This window comes from Halichoerus grypus, chromosome 1 (assembly GCF_964656455.1).
Source record: "Halichoerus grypus chromosome 1, mHalGry1.hap1.1, whole genome shotgun sequence".
Classification (NCBI taxonomy): Eukaryota; Metazoa; Chordata; class Mammalia; order Carnivora; family Phocidae; genus Halichoerus; species Halichoerus grypus.
This window is the reverse complement of record NC_135712.1, coordinates 197383669-197400467: the sequence shown is the minus strand read 5'-3', so window position 1 is coordinate 197400467 and position 16799 is coordinate 197383669. Positions and strand designations below refer to the sequence as shown.

At 37.1% G+C, this 16799-nt stretch overlaps 1 protein-coding gene across 5 annotated transcripts in view; it reads left to right on the top strand.

The window, feature by feature from the left end:
* Positions 1 to 16799, top strand: part of DOCK3 (dedicator of cytokinesis 3) — a 589066-nt gene that overhangs the window by 148080 nt on the left and 424187 nt on the right. For all 5 annotated transcript variants that reach the window (XM_078077688.1, XM_078077697.1, XM_078077693.1 and 2 more), the window contains exon 3: positions 13607 to 13647. In XM_078077688.1, coding sequence (XP_077933814.1) covers positions 13607 to 13647 — 41 coding nt within the window. The remainder of the gene's footprint in view (positions 1 to 13606; positions 13648 to 16799) is intronic.

The window sequence follows — 16799 nt, the reverse complement described above, 5'->3', positions numbered from 1 at the left end:
TGTTTACATGAAATCTTGAATTGGTGCTTCATCCTAATTATTCTCTCATTATCATTTTATAAGAACATAAAAAAATAAGTGACATAGTCATTTGTACCAAAATATGTTATATTGAAACATATGGATTACATGGCTCCTTAATACTTTTTTGTTGAGTAATACAAGGGAGATTCAGATGTTAACTGAATGGCATTGCAGTCAGATCAAAAATGACCTTTCATAAGATTTAACAAAGATAGCCTCAAGGATTTATGAAATATGAGAAAGTATGGAAGGGTGACCAGTACTTTGATATTGTGTATAATATATTAAAAGCAACAGAGCATTTCTGTAAATGTCTCCTAGTGCATATATACAGGAAATTCACTAAGGACATAATTCTCAACCTTTTGAGACCCAGTGCTGGCCTGCCTTCTTTCCCTTTAAAAGGTTTATTGAGATATAATTCACATACCATAAAAATCACCCTTTAAGGATGTACAGTTCACTGTTTTTCTAGTATAGAGTTGTGCAACTATCACCACTGACTAATTTTAGAATATTTTTATAACCTGAGAAAGAAACCCCACTCGTATTAGTAAACACTCCCTATACTTTTCTGTCCCCAGCCCCTGGCAACCACTAATCTATTTTCTCTATCTGTGGATTTGACTATTCTGGACATTTCATATAAATGTAATTATTTAATTTGTGTCTCGCTTCTTTTACTTAGCACAGTGTTCAAGCTTCATCCATGTTGAAGTATGTATCAGAACTTGATTTCTTTTTGGGTGCCAGGGTGGCTCAGTCGGTTAAGCATCTGCCTTCGGCTCAGGTCATGGTCCTGGGGTCCTTGGATCAAGTCCCACATCGGTCTCCCTGCTCAGCGGGGAGCCTGCTTCTCCCTCTCCCTCTGCTGCTCCCCCTGCTTGTGCTCTCTCTCTGACAAATAAATAAATAAAATCTTCAAAAAAAAAAAAAAAAAAGAACTCGGATTCTTTTTATGGTTAAGTAGTATTCCATTGTAGGCATATACCATATTTTATTTATCCGTTCATCAGGTGACATACATTTGGGATGTTTTCACCTTTTGGCTGTTGTGAGTAGTGCTGTTGTGAACATTTGTGTGCAGATAGTTGTTTGAATACCTGTTTTAAAATTTTTTTGTTATATACTTAAGGGGAATTGTTGGGTCATATGGTAGTTCTATCTTTAAGATTTTTAAAAAATTTATTATGTTATGTTAATCACCATACATTACATCATTAGTTTTTGATGTAGTGTTCCATGATTCATTGTTTGCGTATAACACCCAGTGTTCCATTCCGCGTGCCCACTTTAATACCCATCACCAGGCAAAAAATCTCCCCACCCCCTCCCCTCTAGAACCCTAAGTTTATTTCTCACAGTCCATAGTCTCTCATGGTTCGTCTCCCCCTCCAATTTCCCACCCTTCATTTTTCCCTTCCTACTATCTTTTTTTTTTAACATATAATATTTGTTTCAGAGGTACAGGTCTGTGATTCAACAGTCTTACACAATTTACAGTGCTCACCATAGCAGATACCCTCCCCACTGTCTATCACCCAGACACCCCATCCCTCCCACCCCCCACCACTCCAGCAACCCTCAGTTTGTTTCCTGAGATTAGGAATTCCTCATATCAGTGAGATCATATGATACATGTCTTTCTCTGATTGACTTATTTCGCTCCACATAATACCCTCCAGTTCCATCCATGTTGTTGCAAATTTCATTCCTTTTGTTGTCTGCATAATATTCCATTGTATATATATATACACCACATCTTCTCTATGCATTCATCTGTCGATGGACATCTTGGCTCTTTCCACAGTTTGGCTATTGTGGACATTGCTGCTATAAACATCGGGGTGCACGTACCCCTTCGGATCCCTACATTTGTATCTTTGGGGTAAATACCCAGTAGTGCAGTTGCTGGGTCATAGGGCAGCTCCATTCTCAACTTTTTGAGGAACCTCCATACTGTTTTCCAGAGTGGCTGCACCAGCTTGCATTCCCACCAACAGTGTAGAGGGTTCCCCTTTGTCCGCATCCCCGCCAACATCTGTCATTTCCTGACTTGTTAGTTTTAGGCATTCTGAGTGGTATGAGGTGGTATCTCATTGAGGTTTTGATTTGGATTTCCCTGATGTCGAGCGATATTGAACACTTTTTCATGTGTCTGTGGCCATTTGGATGTCTTCTTTGGAAAAATGTCAGTTCATGTCTTCTGCCCATTTCCTGATTGGATCATTTGTTCTTTGGGTGTTGAGTTTGATAAGTTCTTTATAGATTTTGGATACTAGCCCTTTATCTGATATGTCATTTGCAAATATCTTCTCCCATTCTGTCCGTTGCCTTTTGGTTTTGTTGACTGTTTCTTTTGCTGTGCAAAAGCTTTTTATCTTGATGAAGTCCCAATAGTTCATTTTTGCCCTTGCTTCCCTTGTCTTTGGTGATGTTTCTAGGAAGAAGTTGCTGCGGCTGAGGTCGAAGAGGTTGCTGCCTGTGTTCTCCTCTAGGATTTTGATGGACTCCTGTCTCACATTTATCTTTCAACCGTTTTGAGTCTATTTTTGTGTGTGGTGTAAGGAAATGGTCCAGTTTCATTCTCCTGCATGTGGCTGTCCAATTTTCCCAACACCATCTGTTGAAGAGACTGTCTTTTTTCCATTGGACATTCTTTCCTGCTTTGTCGAAGATGAGTTGACCATAGAGTTGAGGGTCCATTTCTGGGCTCTCTATTCTATTCCATTGATCGATGTGTCTGTTTTTTGTGCCAATACCGTACTGTCCTGATGATGACAGCTTTGTAATAGAGCTTGAAGTCGGGAATTATGCTGCCAGCTTTGCTTTTCTTTTTCAACATTCCACTGGCTTTTCGAAGCCTTTTCTGGTTCCATACAAATTTTAGGATTATTTGTTCCATTTCTTTGAGAAAAGTGGATGGTATTTTGATGGGGATTGCATTGAATGTGTAGATTGCTCTAGGTAGCATTGACATCTTCACAATATTTGTTCTTCCAATCCATGAGCATGGAACGTTTTTCCATTTCTTTGTGTCTTCCTCAATTTCTTTCATGAATATTTTATAGTTTTCTGAATACAGATTGTTTGCCTCTTTGGTTAGATTTACTCCTAGGTAGCTTATGGTTTTGGGTGCAATTGTAAATGGGATTGACTCCTTAATTTCTTTTTCTTCTGTCTTGTTGTTGGTGTATAGAAATGCCACTGATTTCTGTGCATTGATTTTATATCCTGCCACTTTACTGAATTCCTGTATGAGTTCTAGCAGTTTTGGGGTGGAGTCTTTTGGGTTTTCCACATAAAGGGTCATATCATCTGCAAAGAGTGGGAGTTTGACATCTTCTTTGCTGATTTGGATGCCTTTTATTTCTTTTTGTTGTCTGATTGCTGTGACTAGGACTTCTAATACTATGTTAAATAGCAGTGGTGATAGTGGACATCCCTGCTACGTTCCTGACCTTAGGGGGAAAGCTCTCTGTTTTTCCACATTGAGAATGATATTTGCTGTGAGTTTTTCATAGTTGCCTTTATGATATTGAGGTATGTGCCCTCTATCCCTATGCTCTGAAGAGTTTTGATCAAGAAAGGATGCTGTCCTTTGTAAAATGCTTTTTCTGCATCTATTGAGAGGATCCTATGGTTCTTGTTCTTTCTTTTATTAATGTATTGTATCACATTGATTGATTTGCGGATGTTGAACCAACCTTGAGCCCAGGGATAAATCCCACTTGGTTGTGGTGAATAATCCTTTTAATGTACTGTTGGATCCTATTGGCTAGTATTTTGCTGAGAATTTTTACATCCATGTTCATCAAGGATATTGGTCTGTAATACTCCTTTCTGATGGGGTCTTTTTCTGGTTTTGGAATCAAGGTAATGGCCTCATAAAACGAGTTTGGAAGTTTTCCTTCCATTTCTATTTTTTGGAACAGTTTCTGAAGAATAGGTATTAATTCTTCTTTAAATATTTGGTGGAATTCCCCTGGGAAGCCATATGGCCCTGGGCTCTTGTTTGTTGGGAGATTTTTGATGACTGCTTCAATTTCCTTAGTGGTTATAGGTCTGTTCAGGTTTTCTCTTTCTTCCTGGTTCAGTTTTGGCAGCTGATACATCTCTAGGAATGCATCCATTTCTTCCAGATTATCTAATTTGCTGACATATAGTTGCTCATAATATGTTCTTATAATTGTTTGTATTTCTTTGGTGTTGGTTGTGATCTCTCTTCTTTCATTCATGATTTTATTTATTTGGGTCCTTTCTCTTTTCTTTTCGATAAGTCTGGCCAGGGCTTTATCAATCTTATTAATTCTTTCAAAGAATGAGTTCCTAGTTTCGTCGATCTGTTCTACTGTTCTTTTGGTTTCTATTTCATTGATTTTCTTCTTCTTCTTATTTTTTAAAATTTTATTATGTTAGTCACCATACAATACATCATTAGTTTTTGATGTAGTGATCCACGATCCATTGTTTTCGTATAACACCCAGTGCTCCATGCAGTACGTGCCCTCCTTAATACCCATTGATTTCTGATCTGATCTTTATTATTTCTCTCCTCCTGCTGGGTTTAGGCTTTATTTGCTGATCTTTCTCTAGCTCCTTTAGGTGTAGGGTTAGGTTGTGTATTTGAGACCTTTCTTCTTTCTTGAGAAAGGCTTGTATTGCTATATACTTTCCTCTTAGGACCGCCTTTGCTGCATCCCAAAGATTTTGAATAGTTGTGTTTTCATTTTCATTTGTTTCCATGAATTTTTAAAATTCTTCTTTAATTTCCTGGTTGACCCATTCTTTAGTAGGATGCTCTTTATCCTCCATGTATTTGAGTTCTTTCTGACTTTCCTCTTGTGATTGAGTTCTAGTTTCAAAGCATTGTGGTCCAAAAATATGCAGGGAATGATCCCAATCCTTTGGTACCAGTTGAGACCTGATTTGTGACCTAGGATGTGATGTGTTCTGGAGAATGTTCCATGGGTACTAGAGAAGAATGTGTATTCTGTTGCTTTGGGATGGAATGTTCTGAATATATCTGTGAAGTCGGTTTGGTCCAGTGTGTCATTTAAAGTCTTTATTTCCTTGTTGATGTTTTGCTTAGATGATCTGTCCATTTCAGTGAGGGGGGTGTTAAAGTCCCCCACTATTATTGTATTGTTGTCAATGTGTTTCTTTGCTTTTGTTATTAATGGGCTTATATAATTGGCTGCTCCCATGTTAGGGGCATAGATATTTACAATTCTTAGATCTTCTTTTTGGATAGACCCTTTAAGTATGATATAGTGTCCTTTCTCATCTCTTATTCTAGTCCTTGGTTTAAAATCTCATTGGTCTGATATAAGGATTGCCACCCCAGCTTTATTTTGATGTCCATTAGCATGGTAAATGGTTTTCCACCCCCTCACTTTCAATCTGGGGGTGTCTTTGGGTCTAAAATGAGTCTCTTGCAGACAGCATATCCATGGGTCTTGTTTTTTTATCCAATCTGATACCCTGTGTCTTTTGATTGGGGCATTTAGCCCATTTACATTCAGGGTAACTATTGGAAGATGAATTTAGTGCTAGTGTATTGCCTGTAAGGCGACTGTTAATGTCTGTTGTCTGCTCAGCGGGGAGCCTGCTTCTCCCTCTGCCCCTCCCCCTGCTTGTGCGCACTCTCTCTGTTTCTCTCTCTCTCATATAAATAAATAAAATTTTTTTAAAAATTAAAAAAAAAAGATTAAAAATAGAGCCACCCTATGACCCAGCAATTGCACTACTGGGTATTTACCCCAAAGACACAGATGTAGTGAAAAGAAGGGCCATATGCACCCCAATGTTCATAGCCGCAGTGTCTGCAATAGCCAAACTGTGGAAAGAGCCGAGATGCCCTTCAACAGATGAATGGATAAAGAAGATGTTGTCCATATATACAGTGGAATATTACTCAGCCATCAGAAAAGATGAATACCTAACTTTTACATCAACGTGGATAGGACTGGAGGAGATTATGCTAAGTGAAATAAGTCAAGCAGAGAAAGTTATCATATGGTTTCACTTATTTGTGGAACATAAGGAATAGCATGGAGGACATAAGGAGAAGGAAGGGAAAAATGAAGGGGGGGAATCGGAGGGAGAGATGAACTATGAGAGACCATGGACTCTGAGAAACAAACAGGGTTTTAGAGGGGAGGGGGGAGGAGGGATTGGTTAGCCCGGTGATGGGTATTAAGGAGGACACGTACTGCATGGAGCACTGGGTGTTATACGAAAACAATGGATTGTGAATCACCACATCAAAAACCAATGATGTATGGTGACTAACATAACATAATAAAATTAAAAAAAAAACATAATAAAAAAAAACTAATGATGTATTGTATGGTGACTAACGTAATAAAATTAAAAAAAAATTTTGATGAAGTCAAATTTACTTTTTCTGTTGTTGCTTGTGCATGGAACCAGTGTTTAACCCAAGGTCATGAAGATCTATAGTTGTGTTTTCTTCTATGAATCTTTGCATTTTTAAAATATAAATATTTTTAATGTCTTTGGCAACTCAGACCCCCCCACAGATTTCCAAAAATTTCTCTAGAATGCAGTAATATCCCCAATTCAATGCTACTCTCTAAGGGATAATATACAGAAGTAGAATTTCAGTGTCATACAATATGCATATAATAAGTACTGCATTGTTTTTGAAAATGGGGACCATTTATTATCACCCTCACTAGCAATATCTGATTGCTCTACATTCTCTTGCCAACACCTGCTATTTTAGAATTTAAAATAAAAATTCTAATGAATGTGATAGATGTGAAATGTTATCCTGTTGTCTCTGTGTATGTGTGTGTGTTTGTTTTAGTCGGTTTTTGGTGTATAACTTACGTGCAGTAAATGTCACCCTTTTTGGAGTACATTTCTGTGAATTTTGATAAATGTATAATTTTATAACTATCACCACCGTTAGGATACAGAACATTTTTGTCACCCCCAATGTAACATCAGGCTCTTTGTAGTCCACCTTCCTTCTTACTCCCCTTCCCCCAGCCCTGGCAACCACTGATTTATTTTCTGTCCCTCTAGTTTTGTGTTTTCTAGAATGTTAAATAAATGGAATCATACATCATATAGCTTGTTGTGTCTGGCTTTTTCTTTTCACTTAGCATAATGCATTAAAATTCATTCATGTTGTATGTATCTGTGGCTTGTTTTTTTCTGAGTAGTATTTCCTCATACAGATTTAAGCCACATTTTATTTATCTATGTAGCAGTTGATAGACATTTGAGTTGCTTTATTTTTGAAGATTATGAATAAAGTTGTTATAAACATTGTGTATAGATTTAAGTATGGACTTTTTTTCCTATTGGGTAAATACCTAGAGGTGCAATTGGTGGGTCATGTAGTAAGTGCATTAAAAAATAGGCTTTATTTTTTTAGAGTAATTTTAGGCTCCTAACAAAACTGCGCAGAAAGTATAGAGAATTCCCATATATCCCCTACCTCCACACATGCACAGCCTCCCCCACTATCAAGATCCACACCAGAGTGGGTACATTTGTTAAAATCAGTGAACCAATGTTGGCATATCATTGTCACCCCAAATCCAAAGTTTACATCAGGGTTCACTCTTGGTGTTGTACATTCTGTTGGTTTGGACAAATATATAATGACATGTATCCACCATTATAGTATCATACAGAATAGTTTCACTGCCCTAAAAATTCTCTCCATCTATTTATCCTTCCCTTCCTGCAACCGTTGGCAACCACTGATCTTTTTACTGCCTCCATGGTTTTGCCTTTTATAGGATGTCATATAGTTGGAATCATACAGTATGTGACCTTTTCAGATTGGCTTTTCTCATTTAGTAATACGCAGTTTAAGTCCTTCGATGTGGTTTTTTTTTTTTTTTTTTTGTGGCTTGCTGGCTTTTTTTTTTTTTTTTTTATCACTAAATAATATACCAGTGTCTGGATGTACCACAGTTTATTTATCCATTTACCTGAAGGATATCTTGGTTGCTTTCACATTTTGGCAGTTATGAATAAAGCTGATATAAATATCCAGGTGCAGGTTTTTGTGTGGACATAAATGTTCAGTTCATTTGAGTAAATACCAAAGAGTCAGACTTGTGAATCATATGGTAAGAGTATATTTAGTTTTGTAAGAAACTGCCAAACCACCTTACAAGATGGCTGTACCATTTTGCATTCTCACCAGCAACGAATGAGAGTTCCTGTTGCTCCACATCCTTATCAGCATTTGGTGTTGTCAGTGTTTTGGATTTTGGCCATTATGGTAGATATGTAGTGGTATCTTATTGTTTAATTTGTAATTCTTTTTTTTTTTTAATTATGTTAATCACCATACGGTACTTCATTAGTTTTTGATGTAGTGTTCCATGATTCATTGTTTGCATATAACACCCAGTGCTCATTGCAATATGTGCCCTCCTTAATACCCATCACTGCACTAACCCATCCTCCCACCCCTCTCCCCTCTGAAACCCTCGTATGTTTCCTGGAGTCCATAGTCTCTCATGGTTCGTCTCCCCCTCCAATTTCCGCCCCTTCATTTTTCCCTTCCTTCTCCTAATGTCCTCCATGTTATTCCTTATGTTCCACGTATAAGTGAAACCATGCTTGACTTATTTCACTTAGCATAATCCCCTTCAGTTCCATCCATGTTGATGCAAATGATGAGTATTCATCCTTTCTGATGGCTGAGTAATATTCCGTTGTATATAGGAACCACATCTTCTTTATCCATTCCTCTTTTGACGGGCATCTCGGCTCTTTCCACAGTTTAGCTATTGTAGACATGGCTGCTATGGACATTGGGGTGCATGTACCCCTTGTTTTCACTACATCTGTATCTTTGGGGTAAATACCTAGTAGTGCAATTGCTGGGTCATAGGGTAGCTCTATTTTTAACATCTTGAGGAACCTCCATACTGTTTTCCAAAGTGGTTGTATCAACTTGCATTCCCACCAACAGTGTAAGAGGGTTCCACTTTCTCCACAACCTCTCCAACATTTGTTGTTTCCTGCCTTGTTATAATTTTTGCCATTCTAACTGGTGTAAGGTGGTATCTCAGTGTGGTTTTGATTTGAATTTCCCTGATGGCTAATGATTTTGAGCATTTTTTCATGTGTCTGTTAGCCATTTGTATGTCTTCTTTGGAGAAGTGTCTGTTTTTGTCTTCTGCCCGTTTTTTGACTGGGTTATTTGTTTTTTGAGTGTTGAGTTTGAGAAGTTCTTTATAAATCCCGGCCTGTTATCTATAGTGTCATTTGCAAATATCTTCTCCCATTTCATGGGTTGCCTCTTTGTTTTGTTGAGTGTTTCCTTTGCTGTGCAGAAGCTTTTTATCTTGATGATGTCCAAAAAGTTCATTTTCGCTTTTGTTTCCCTTGCCTTTGAAGATGTGTCTTAAAAGAAGTTGCTGTGGCTGATGTTGAAGAGGTTACTGCCTATGTTCTCCTCTAGGATTTTGATAATTTGTAATTCTTGAATTACATTTGATGTTGAACGTCTTTTCATATGCTTTTTTGCCATCTGTATATCTTCTTTAATGGGGTGTCTGTTCAGGTCTTTTGCTTATTTTTTGATTGAGCTATTTTTTTTTTTTAAAGATTTTATTTATTTATTTGACAGAGAGAGACACAGCGAGAGAGGGAACACAAGCAGGGGGAGTGGGAGAGGGAGAAGCAGGCTTCCCGCTGAGCAGACAGCCCGATGCGGGGCTCGATCCCAGGACCCTGGGATCATGACCTGAGCCGAAGGCAGACGCTTAACGACTGAGCCACCCAGGCGCCCCTGATTGAGCTATTTTTAAGTTTTAAGAGTTCTTTGTATATTTTAGGTAACAGTCTTATATGAGATATGTCTTTTATAAATATTTTCTCCTGGTCTGTGGTTTGTCTTCGAATTCTCTTGACAGTGTTTTTTTGCAGAGCAGTGGTTTTAATTTTAATGAAGTCTAGCTTATTGATTCTTTCTTTCTGTGTCTAGATTCATTTTTTTTATGTCGATGTCCAGTTGTCCCAGCAGCATTTGTTGCAAAGACTGCCTTTTCTCCATTGTATCATCTTTGCTCCTTTGTTAAAGATTAGTTGACTGTATTTATGTGTGTCTACTTCTGTGCTCTCTATTCTGTTGATCTGTTTGTTCTTTCTCTAATAGTGCATTGTCTTGATTACTATAGCTTTATAATAGTAAGTTTTGAAGTCAGGTATTGTGATCTTCCATTTTTGTTACTCTCCTTCAATATTATGTTGCCTATTCTAGGTCTTTTACCTTTCCGTATAAACTTTAGACTCAGTCTGTCAATATCCAAAAAACAGCTTGCTGAGATTTTTATTGGCAATAGGTTGTCTTTTCATGCTGTTGATTGTGTCTTTTGATGCACAGAAGTTTTAAATTTTGATGTAGTCCAATTTATCTATTTTTACTTTACCATCTTTTGGTGTCATGTCCAAGAAATCATTTTCAAGTTTACATTATGAAGATTTTCAGTGTTATCTTCTAAGAGTTTTGTGACTCTTAGAAAAGCAAAATTTTAAAACTTTTATGAAGATTACATTATTAATTCTTTTATAGAGTATGCCTAAGAAATTCTTGTCTAACCCAAGGTCACAAAAATGTTCTTCCCTTGTTTCTGTACCAGTTTTTCACTTTTACATTTTTTAAAAAAGATTTTATTTATTTATTTGACAGAGAGAGAGACACAGCGAGAGAGGGAGCACAAGCAGGGGGTGGGGAGAGGGAGAAGCAGGCTTCTCGCTGAGCAGGGCTCGATTCCGATGCGGGGCTCGATCCCAGGATGCTGGGATCATGACCTGAGCTGAAGGCAGATGCTTAACGACTGAGCCACCCAGGCGCCCCTGCAATTTTACATTTAATTTTATGACAATTGTGTTTATAATATAAGGTATGGCTTGAGGTTTTTGTTTGTTTTGGTATATGTATATCCAATTGTTTCAGCACCATTTGTTGAAAATACTGTTATTTCTGTTTGCATCTTTGTTGAAATCAGTTGTTCATTTATGTGTGGATTTTTTCCTGGTTTCTAATGTATTTTATTGGTAATATTTTTTATTCCTTTTCAAAATTAATTTGACTATTCTAGTAATCCGTTGCTTAAATTTTAGAAAGAACTTAATACCTACCAAAATTTTTGCTGGGATTTTGATTGGCATTACATTGAATCTGTAGACCAATTAGGGATAATTGACATCTTAACATTACAGAGTTTTACAATTTATAAACATGGTAAACCTCTTCATTTATTTTGGTCTTTTTGATTTCCCCTATTCTGTCCTCTTCAGGGGATGTTAGTTTTCTAGTTTTCATCACTAATATGGGGTTTTTGGTTTTCAAGTCTCACATAAGGCTTGCAGGGAGGGAAATGGGATAGGGCAAGTTAAAAAGCTCTTTGTTCTCACCAAGATTCAGATTTCTTGAATAAATACTGTTTGGATTATTTCAGGTCTTTGGTTTACTTCCAGAGTTCTATAGAATTTGATTTTGACAGTTTTTGCCAGGATTCTTACTGCTTTTATTGAAGAAAGGCTTTTTGGAGATCCTTTTCTGCCGTTCCTGCTGATACCATTTTCTATTCTGTTTCTTAAGCTATTATAAAACGTCACATTTGGTAAATCACTTTTTCTTTTTAATAAATGAAGATATTGAAACTCTCAAGGTGTAAATTAAGTTATTCAAATTTATTATCTCAGCTGTTGTACTAAACATAAACAAGGATATTTCTTCTTTTATTGGTTGTTATGATTTCAGGAAAGTTGATTTTTTTCCTTATAGCTTAGTTGCAGGATTTAAAGGTTAATACATAGAGGCCTCATAAAACGAGTTGGAAGTTTTCCTTCCATTTCTATTTTTTGGAACAGTTTCAGAAGAATAGATATTAATTCTTCTTTATATGTTTGGTAGAATTCCCCTGGGAAGCCATCTGGCCCTGGGCTTTTGTTTGTTGGGAGATTTTTGATTACAGCTTCAATTTCCTTAGTGGTTATAGGTCTGTTCAGGTTTTCTCTTTCTTCCTGGTTCAGTTTTGGCAGTTGATACATCTCTAGGAATGCATCCATTTCTTCCAGATTATCTAATTTGCTGGCATATAGTTGCTCATAATATGTTCTTATAATTGTTTGTATTTCTTTGGTGTTGGTTATGATCTCTCCTCTTTCATTCATGATTTTATTTATTTGCGTCCTTTCTCTTTTCTTTTTGATAAATCTGGCCAGGGGTTTATCAATCTTGTTAATTCTTTCAAAGAACCAGCTCCTAGAATATTATGCAGCCATCAAAAGGAATGAAATCTTGCCATTTGCAACAACGTGGATGGAACTGGAGGGTATTATGCTGAGCGAAATAAGTCAATCAGAGAAAGACATGTATCATATGACCTCACTGATATGAGGAATTCTTAATCTCAGGAACCAAACTGAGGGTTGCTGGAGTGGTGGGGGGTGGCAGGGATGGGTGGCTGGGTGATAGACATTGGGGAGGGTATGTGCTATGGTGAGCAGTGTGAATTGTGTAAGACTGTTGAATCACAGACCTGTACCTCTGAAACAAATAATACATTATGTGTTAAAAAAAAAAAAAAAGATAGCAAGAGGGGAAGAATGAAAGGGGGGAAATTGGAGGGGGAGACGAACCATGAGAGACTATGGACTCTGAGAAACAAACTGAGGGTTCTAGAGGGGAGGTGGGTAGGGGAATGGGTTAGCCCGGTGATGGGTATTAAAGAGGGCACGTTCTGCATGGAGCACTGGGTGTTATATGCCAACAATGAATCATGGAACACTACATCAAAAACTAATGATGTAATGTGTGGTGATTAACATAACATAATAAAAAAAAAGCTTAATACATAGAACAACCTCTCAATTCCAGTACATGGAATTAAGAACAGTAAGATCTCAATTATTACTAGCTATTAGCAGACATCTCCTTTTCTTCATCATCCTCCTTTCAATACAGCTCACTGGAACTTTTTCCTCTTAAACTCAAGCAGAGAAAGTATAATAAAACTATAAAAATAATAGATTGGAATTGAGAAAATTTGGTAATGAAATTTCCTTTCTCTGAAAATTGTTTTTATTGTGTAATTGAAACTTTGATTATTATTCCTGTGTATGAATGCTGAGAGGGAATAACTGAATCACAGAAGTCAATTTTAGCATCTGGAAAGCCAAGAAATGAGAGTAGTGTAGTTTTGTGCATGGGACACTGAATAAGACCAGGAAACAGGAAGCCTGGGCTCTAGTCTCTATCTTCAACCAAAGAAGCTGTATGATTTTGGCATTTTTCTGCCCCTAACAATTTCATCTGGGAATTTTCATAGAGTTGAATTACATGTCCTCTGAGGTCTTTATTCAGTTGAAAGTTGTACCTTTTGAAGAAAATTGGAAATGTATTTATTGTAAGACTGTTCCTTTTAGAGTAAACTACTATTAATAAAGGCACAAGTAGTCAGCCTTTACTAGAAAGTTTTGCATTAATTTTCCCCCTAAAATACTCACATTATGTGTTTTATAGGAAATAACAAAAATATGAATTTAATATCATTTGTCTGCTTTGTTTTAGGTTGGTACAGAGGAGTTTCAACAAAGAAGCCAAATGTAAAGGTAATGAAAAGTTTATTGTTACCGTTTCTAATGTAGGAAGTTACCTGTCTGTTTATTTGATATAAAAATAATTATTACTTGTCCATCTTTTAATCTTTTATAATAGCCACACTCATTCTTTCTTTACAGAGCTGTATCAGACCCTGCTCTGTGTCAGCAGTATTAAAATGCTTTTTTTAAAAGGCAGAAAATGCATGTATGATCATAGCTACAAAGCTTCTTTTGAAAAAGCCTATTTAGGACATTTAATATTTTTTCCTTCAAGTATTTGACAAAAAGTAAATTAACCTCACAACCAACACCAAAGAAATACAAACAATTGTAAGAGAATATTGTGAACAATTACATGCCAACAAATTTGGCAGTTTGGAAGAAATGGCTAAATTCATAGAAACATATCAAGTACCAAAACTGAAACAGGATGAAGTAGAAAACCTGAACAGACCCATAACAAGCAAAGAAATTGAAGCAGTAATCAAAAATCTCCCAACAAATAGGCTTCCCAGGGGAATTCTACCAAACATTTAAAGAAGAATTAATACCTGTTCTGAAGGTTTTCCAAAAAATAGAAATGGCAGGAAAAATTCTAAACTCATTCTATGAGGCTAGCATTACCTTGATCCCATAACCAGACAAAGACCCCATTAAAAATGAGGATTACAGACCAATATCCCTGATGAACATGGATGGAGAAATTCTTACCAAGGGGATGCCTGGGTGACTTAGTCCATTAAGCATCACCCTTCGGCTCAGGTCATGATCGCAGGGTCCTGGGATTGAATCCCACATCGGGCTCCTTGCTCAGTCGGGAGCCTGCTTCTCCCCCTGCCTACTCCGCCTGCTGCTCTCCCTGCTTGTGCACTCGCACTCTCCCTCTCTCTGACAAATAAATAAATAAAATCTTAAAAAAAATTCTTACCAAGATACTAGCTAATAGGATCCAATAGTACATTAAAAGGATTATTCACGTCTACCAAGTGGTATTCATTTCTGGGTGGCAGGAGTGGTTCAATATCCGCATACCAATCAACATCATACATCACATTAATAAAATAAAAGGTAAGAACCATATGATCCCTCAACAGATGCAGAAAAGCATTAGACAAAATACAGCATCATTTCTTGATAAAAATCTTCCACAATGTAAGGATAGAGGGAATACACCTCAACATCATAAAGGCCATATATGAAAGACCCACAGCTAATATCATCCTCAATGGGGAAAAACTGAGAGCTTTTCCCCTAAGGTCAGGTACACGACAGGGATGTTCACTCTCACCACCGTTGTTCAGTATAGTACTGGAAGTCATAGCCTCAGCAATCAGACAACAAAAAGAACTAAAAAGCATCCAGATTGGTAAAGAAGTTGAACTTTCACTCTTTGCAGATGACATGATACTCTATGTAGAAAACCCAAAGACTCCACCCAAAAATTGGTAGAACTCTTAAAGGAATTCAGCAAAGTGGCAGGATATAAAATCAATGGACAGAAGTCTGTTGCATTTCTATACACCAGTAATGGAGCAACAGAAAGAGAAATCAAGGAATCGATCCTGTTTACAGTTGTACCAAAAACCATGATACCTAAGAATAAACCTAACTAAAGAGGTAAAAGATCTGTACTCTGAAAACTTTAGAACACTTATGAAAGAAATTGAGGAAGACATAAAAAAATGGAAAAACCTTCCATGCTCATGGATTGGAAGAAGAAATATTGTTAAAATAGCTATACTACCCAAAGCAGTCTACACATTCATTGCAATCCCTATCAAAATAGCACCAGCATTTTTCACAGAGCTGGAAGAAACAATTCTAAAATTTGTATGGAATCAGAAAATACCCTGAAAAGCCAAAGTAATGTTGAAAAAGAAAACCAAAGCTAGAGGCATCACAATTCTGGACTTCAAGCTGTATTACAAAGCAGTAGTCATCAAAACAGTATGGTACTGGCACAGAAACAGACACATAGATCAATGGAACAGAATAGAAAACCCAAAAATGGACCCTCACCTCTGTGGTTAATTAATCTTCAACAAAGTAGGAAAGAACATCCAATGGAAAAAAGACAATCTCTTTAACAAACTGTTTTGGGAAAGTTGGACAGCCACATGCAGAAGAATGAAACTGGACCACTTTCTTACATCATACACAAAAATAAATTAAAAATGGATGAAAGATCTAAATGTGAGACAGGAAAGACTAAATGTGAGACAGGAATCCATCAAAATCCTAGAGGAAAACACAGGCAGCAACCTCTTTGACCTCAGCCTCAGCAGTTTCTTGCTAGACACATCTCCAAAGGCAAGGGAAACAAAAGCAAAAATGAACTATTGGGACTTCATCAGGATAAAAAGCTTCTGCACAGCAAAGGAAACAATCAACAAAAGTGAAAGGCAACCTGTGGAATGGGAGAAGATATTTGCAAATGACATATCAGATAAAGGGCTAGTATCCAAAATCTATAAAGAACTTATCAAACTCAACACCCAAAACACAAAAAATCCCATCAAGAAATGGGCGGAAGACATGAACAGACATTTCTCCAAAGAAGACATACAGATGGCCAACAGACATATGAAAATATGCTGTATATCACCTGGCGTCAGGGAAATACAAATCAAAACCACAAGACCTTGGCTAATTGAATTAAAAAAAAAAAAAAAACCAACACAATGAGATACCACCTCACAGCAGTCAGAATGGCTAAAATTAACAAGTCAGGAAACAGAAGGTGTTGGTGGCAATGCGGAGAATGGGAAACCCTCTTTACACTGTTGGTGCGAATGCAAACTGGTGCAGCCATTCTGGAAGACAGTATGGAGGTTCCTCAAAAAGTTAAAAATAGAGCTCTACCCTATGACCCAGCAATTGTACTACTAGGTATTTACCCAAAGGATACAAAAATAGTGATTCAAAGGAACACATGCACCCCAGTGTTTATAGCAACAATGTCCACAGTAGCCAAACTGTGGTAAGAGCCCAGGTGTCCATTGACAGATGAATGGATAAAGAATATGTAGTGTGTGTATATATATATATAATATAAATATTCAGCTAGACCTGAGCTGAATATAATGGAATATTATGCCGCTATCAAAAAGAATGAAATCTTGCCATTTGCAACAGTGTGGATGGAACTAGAGGGTATTATG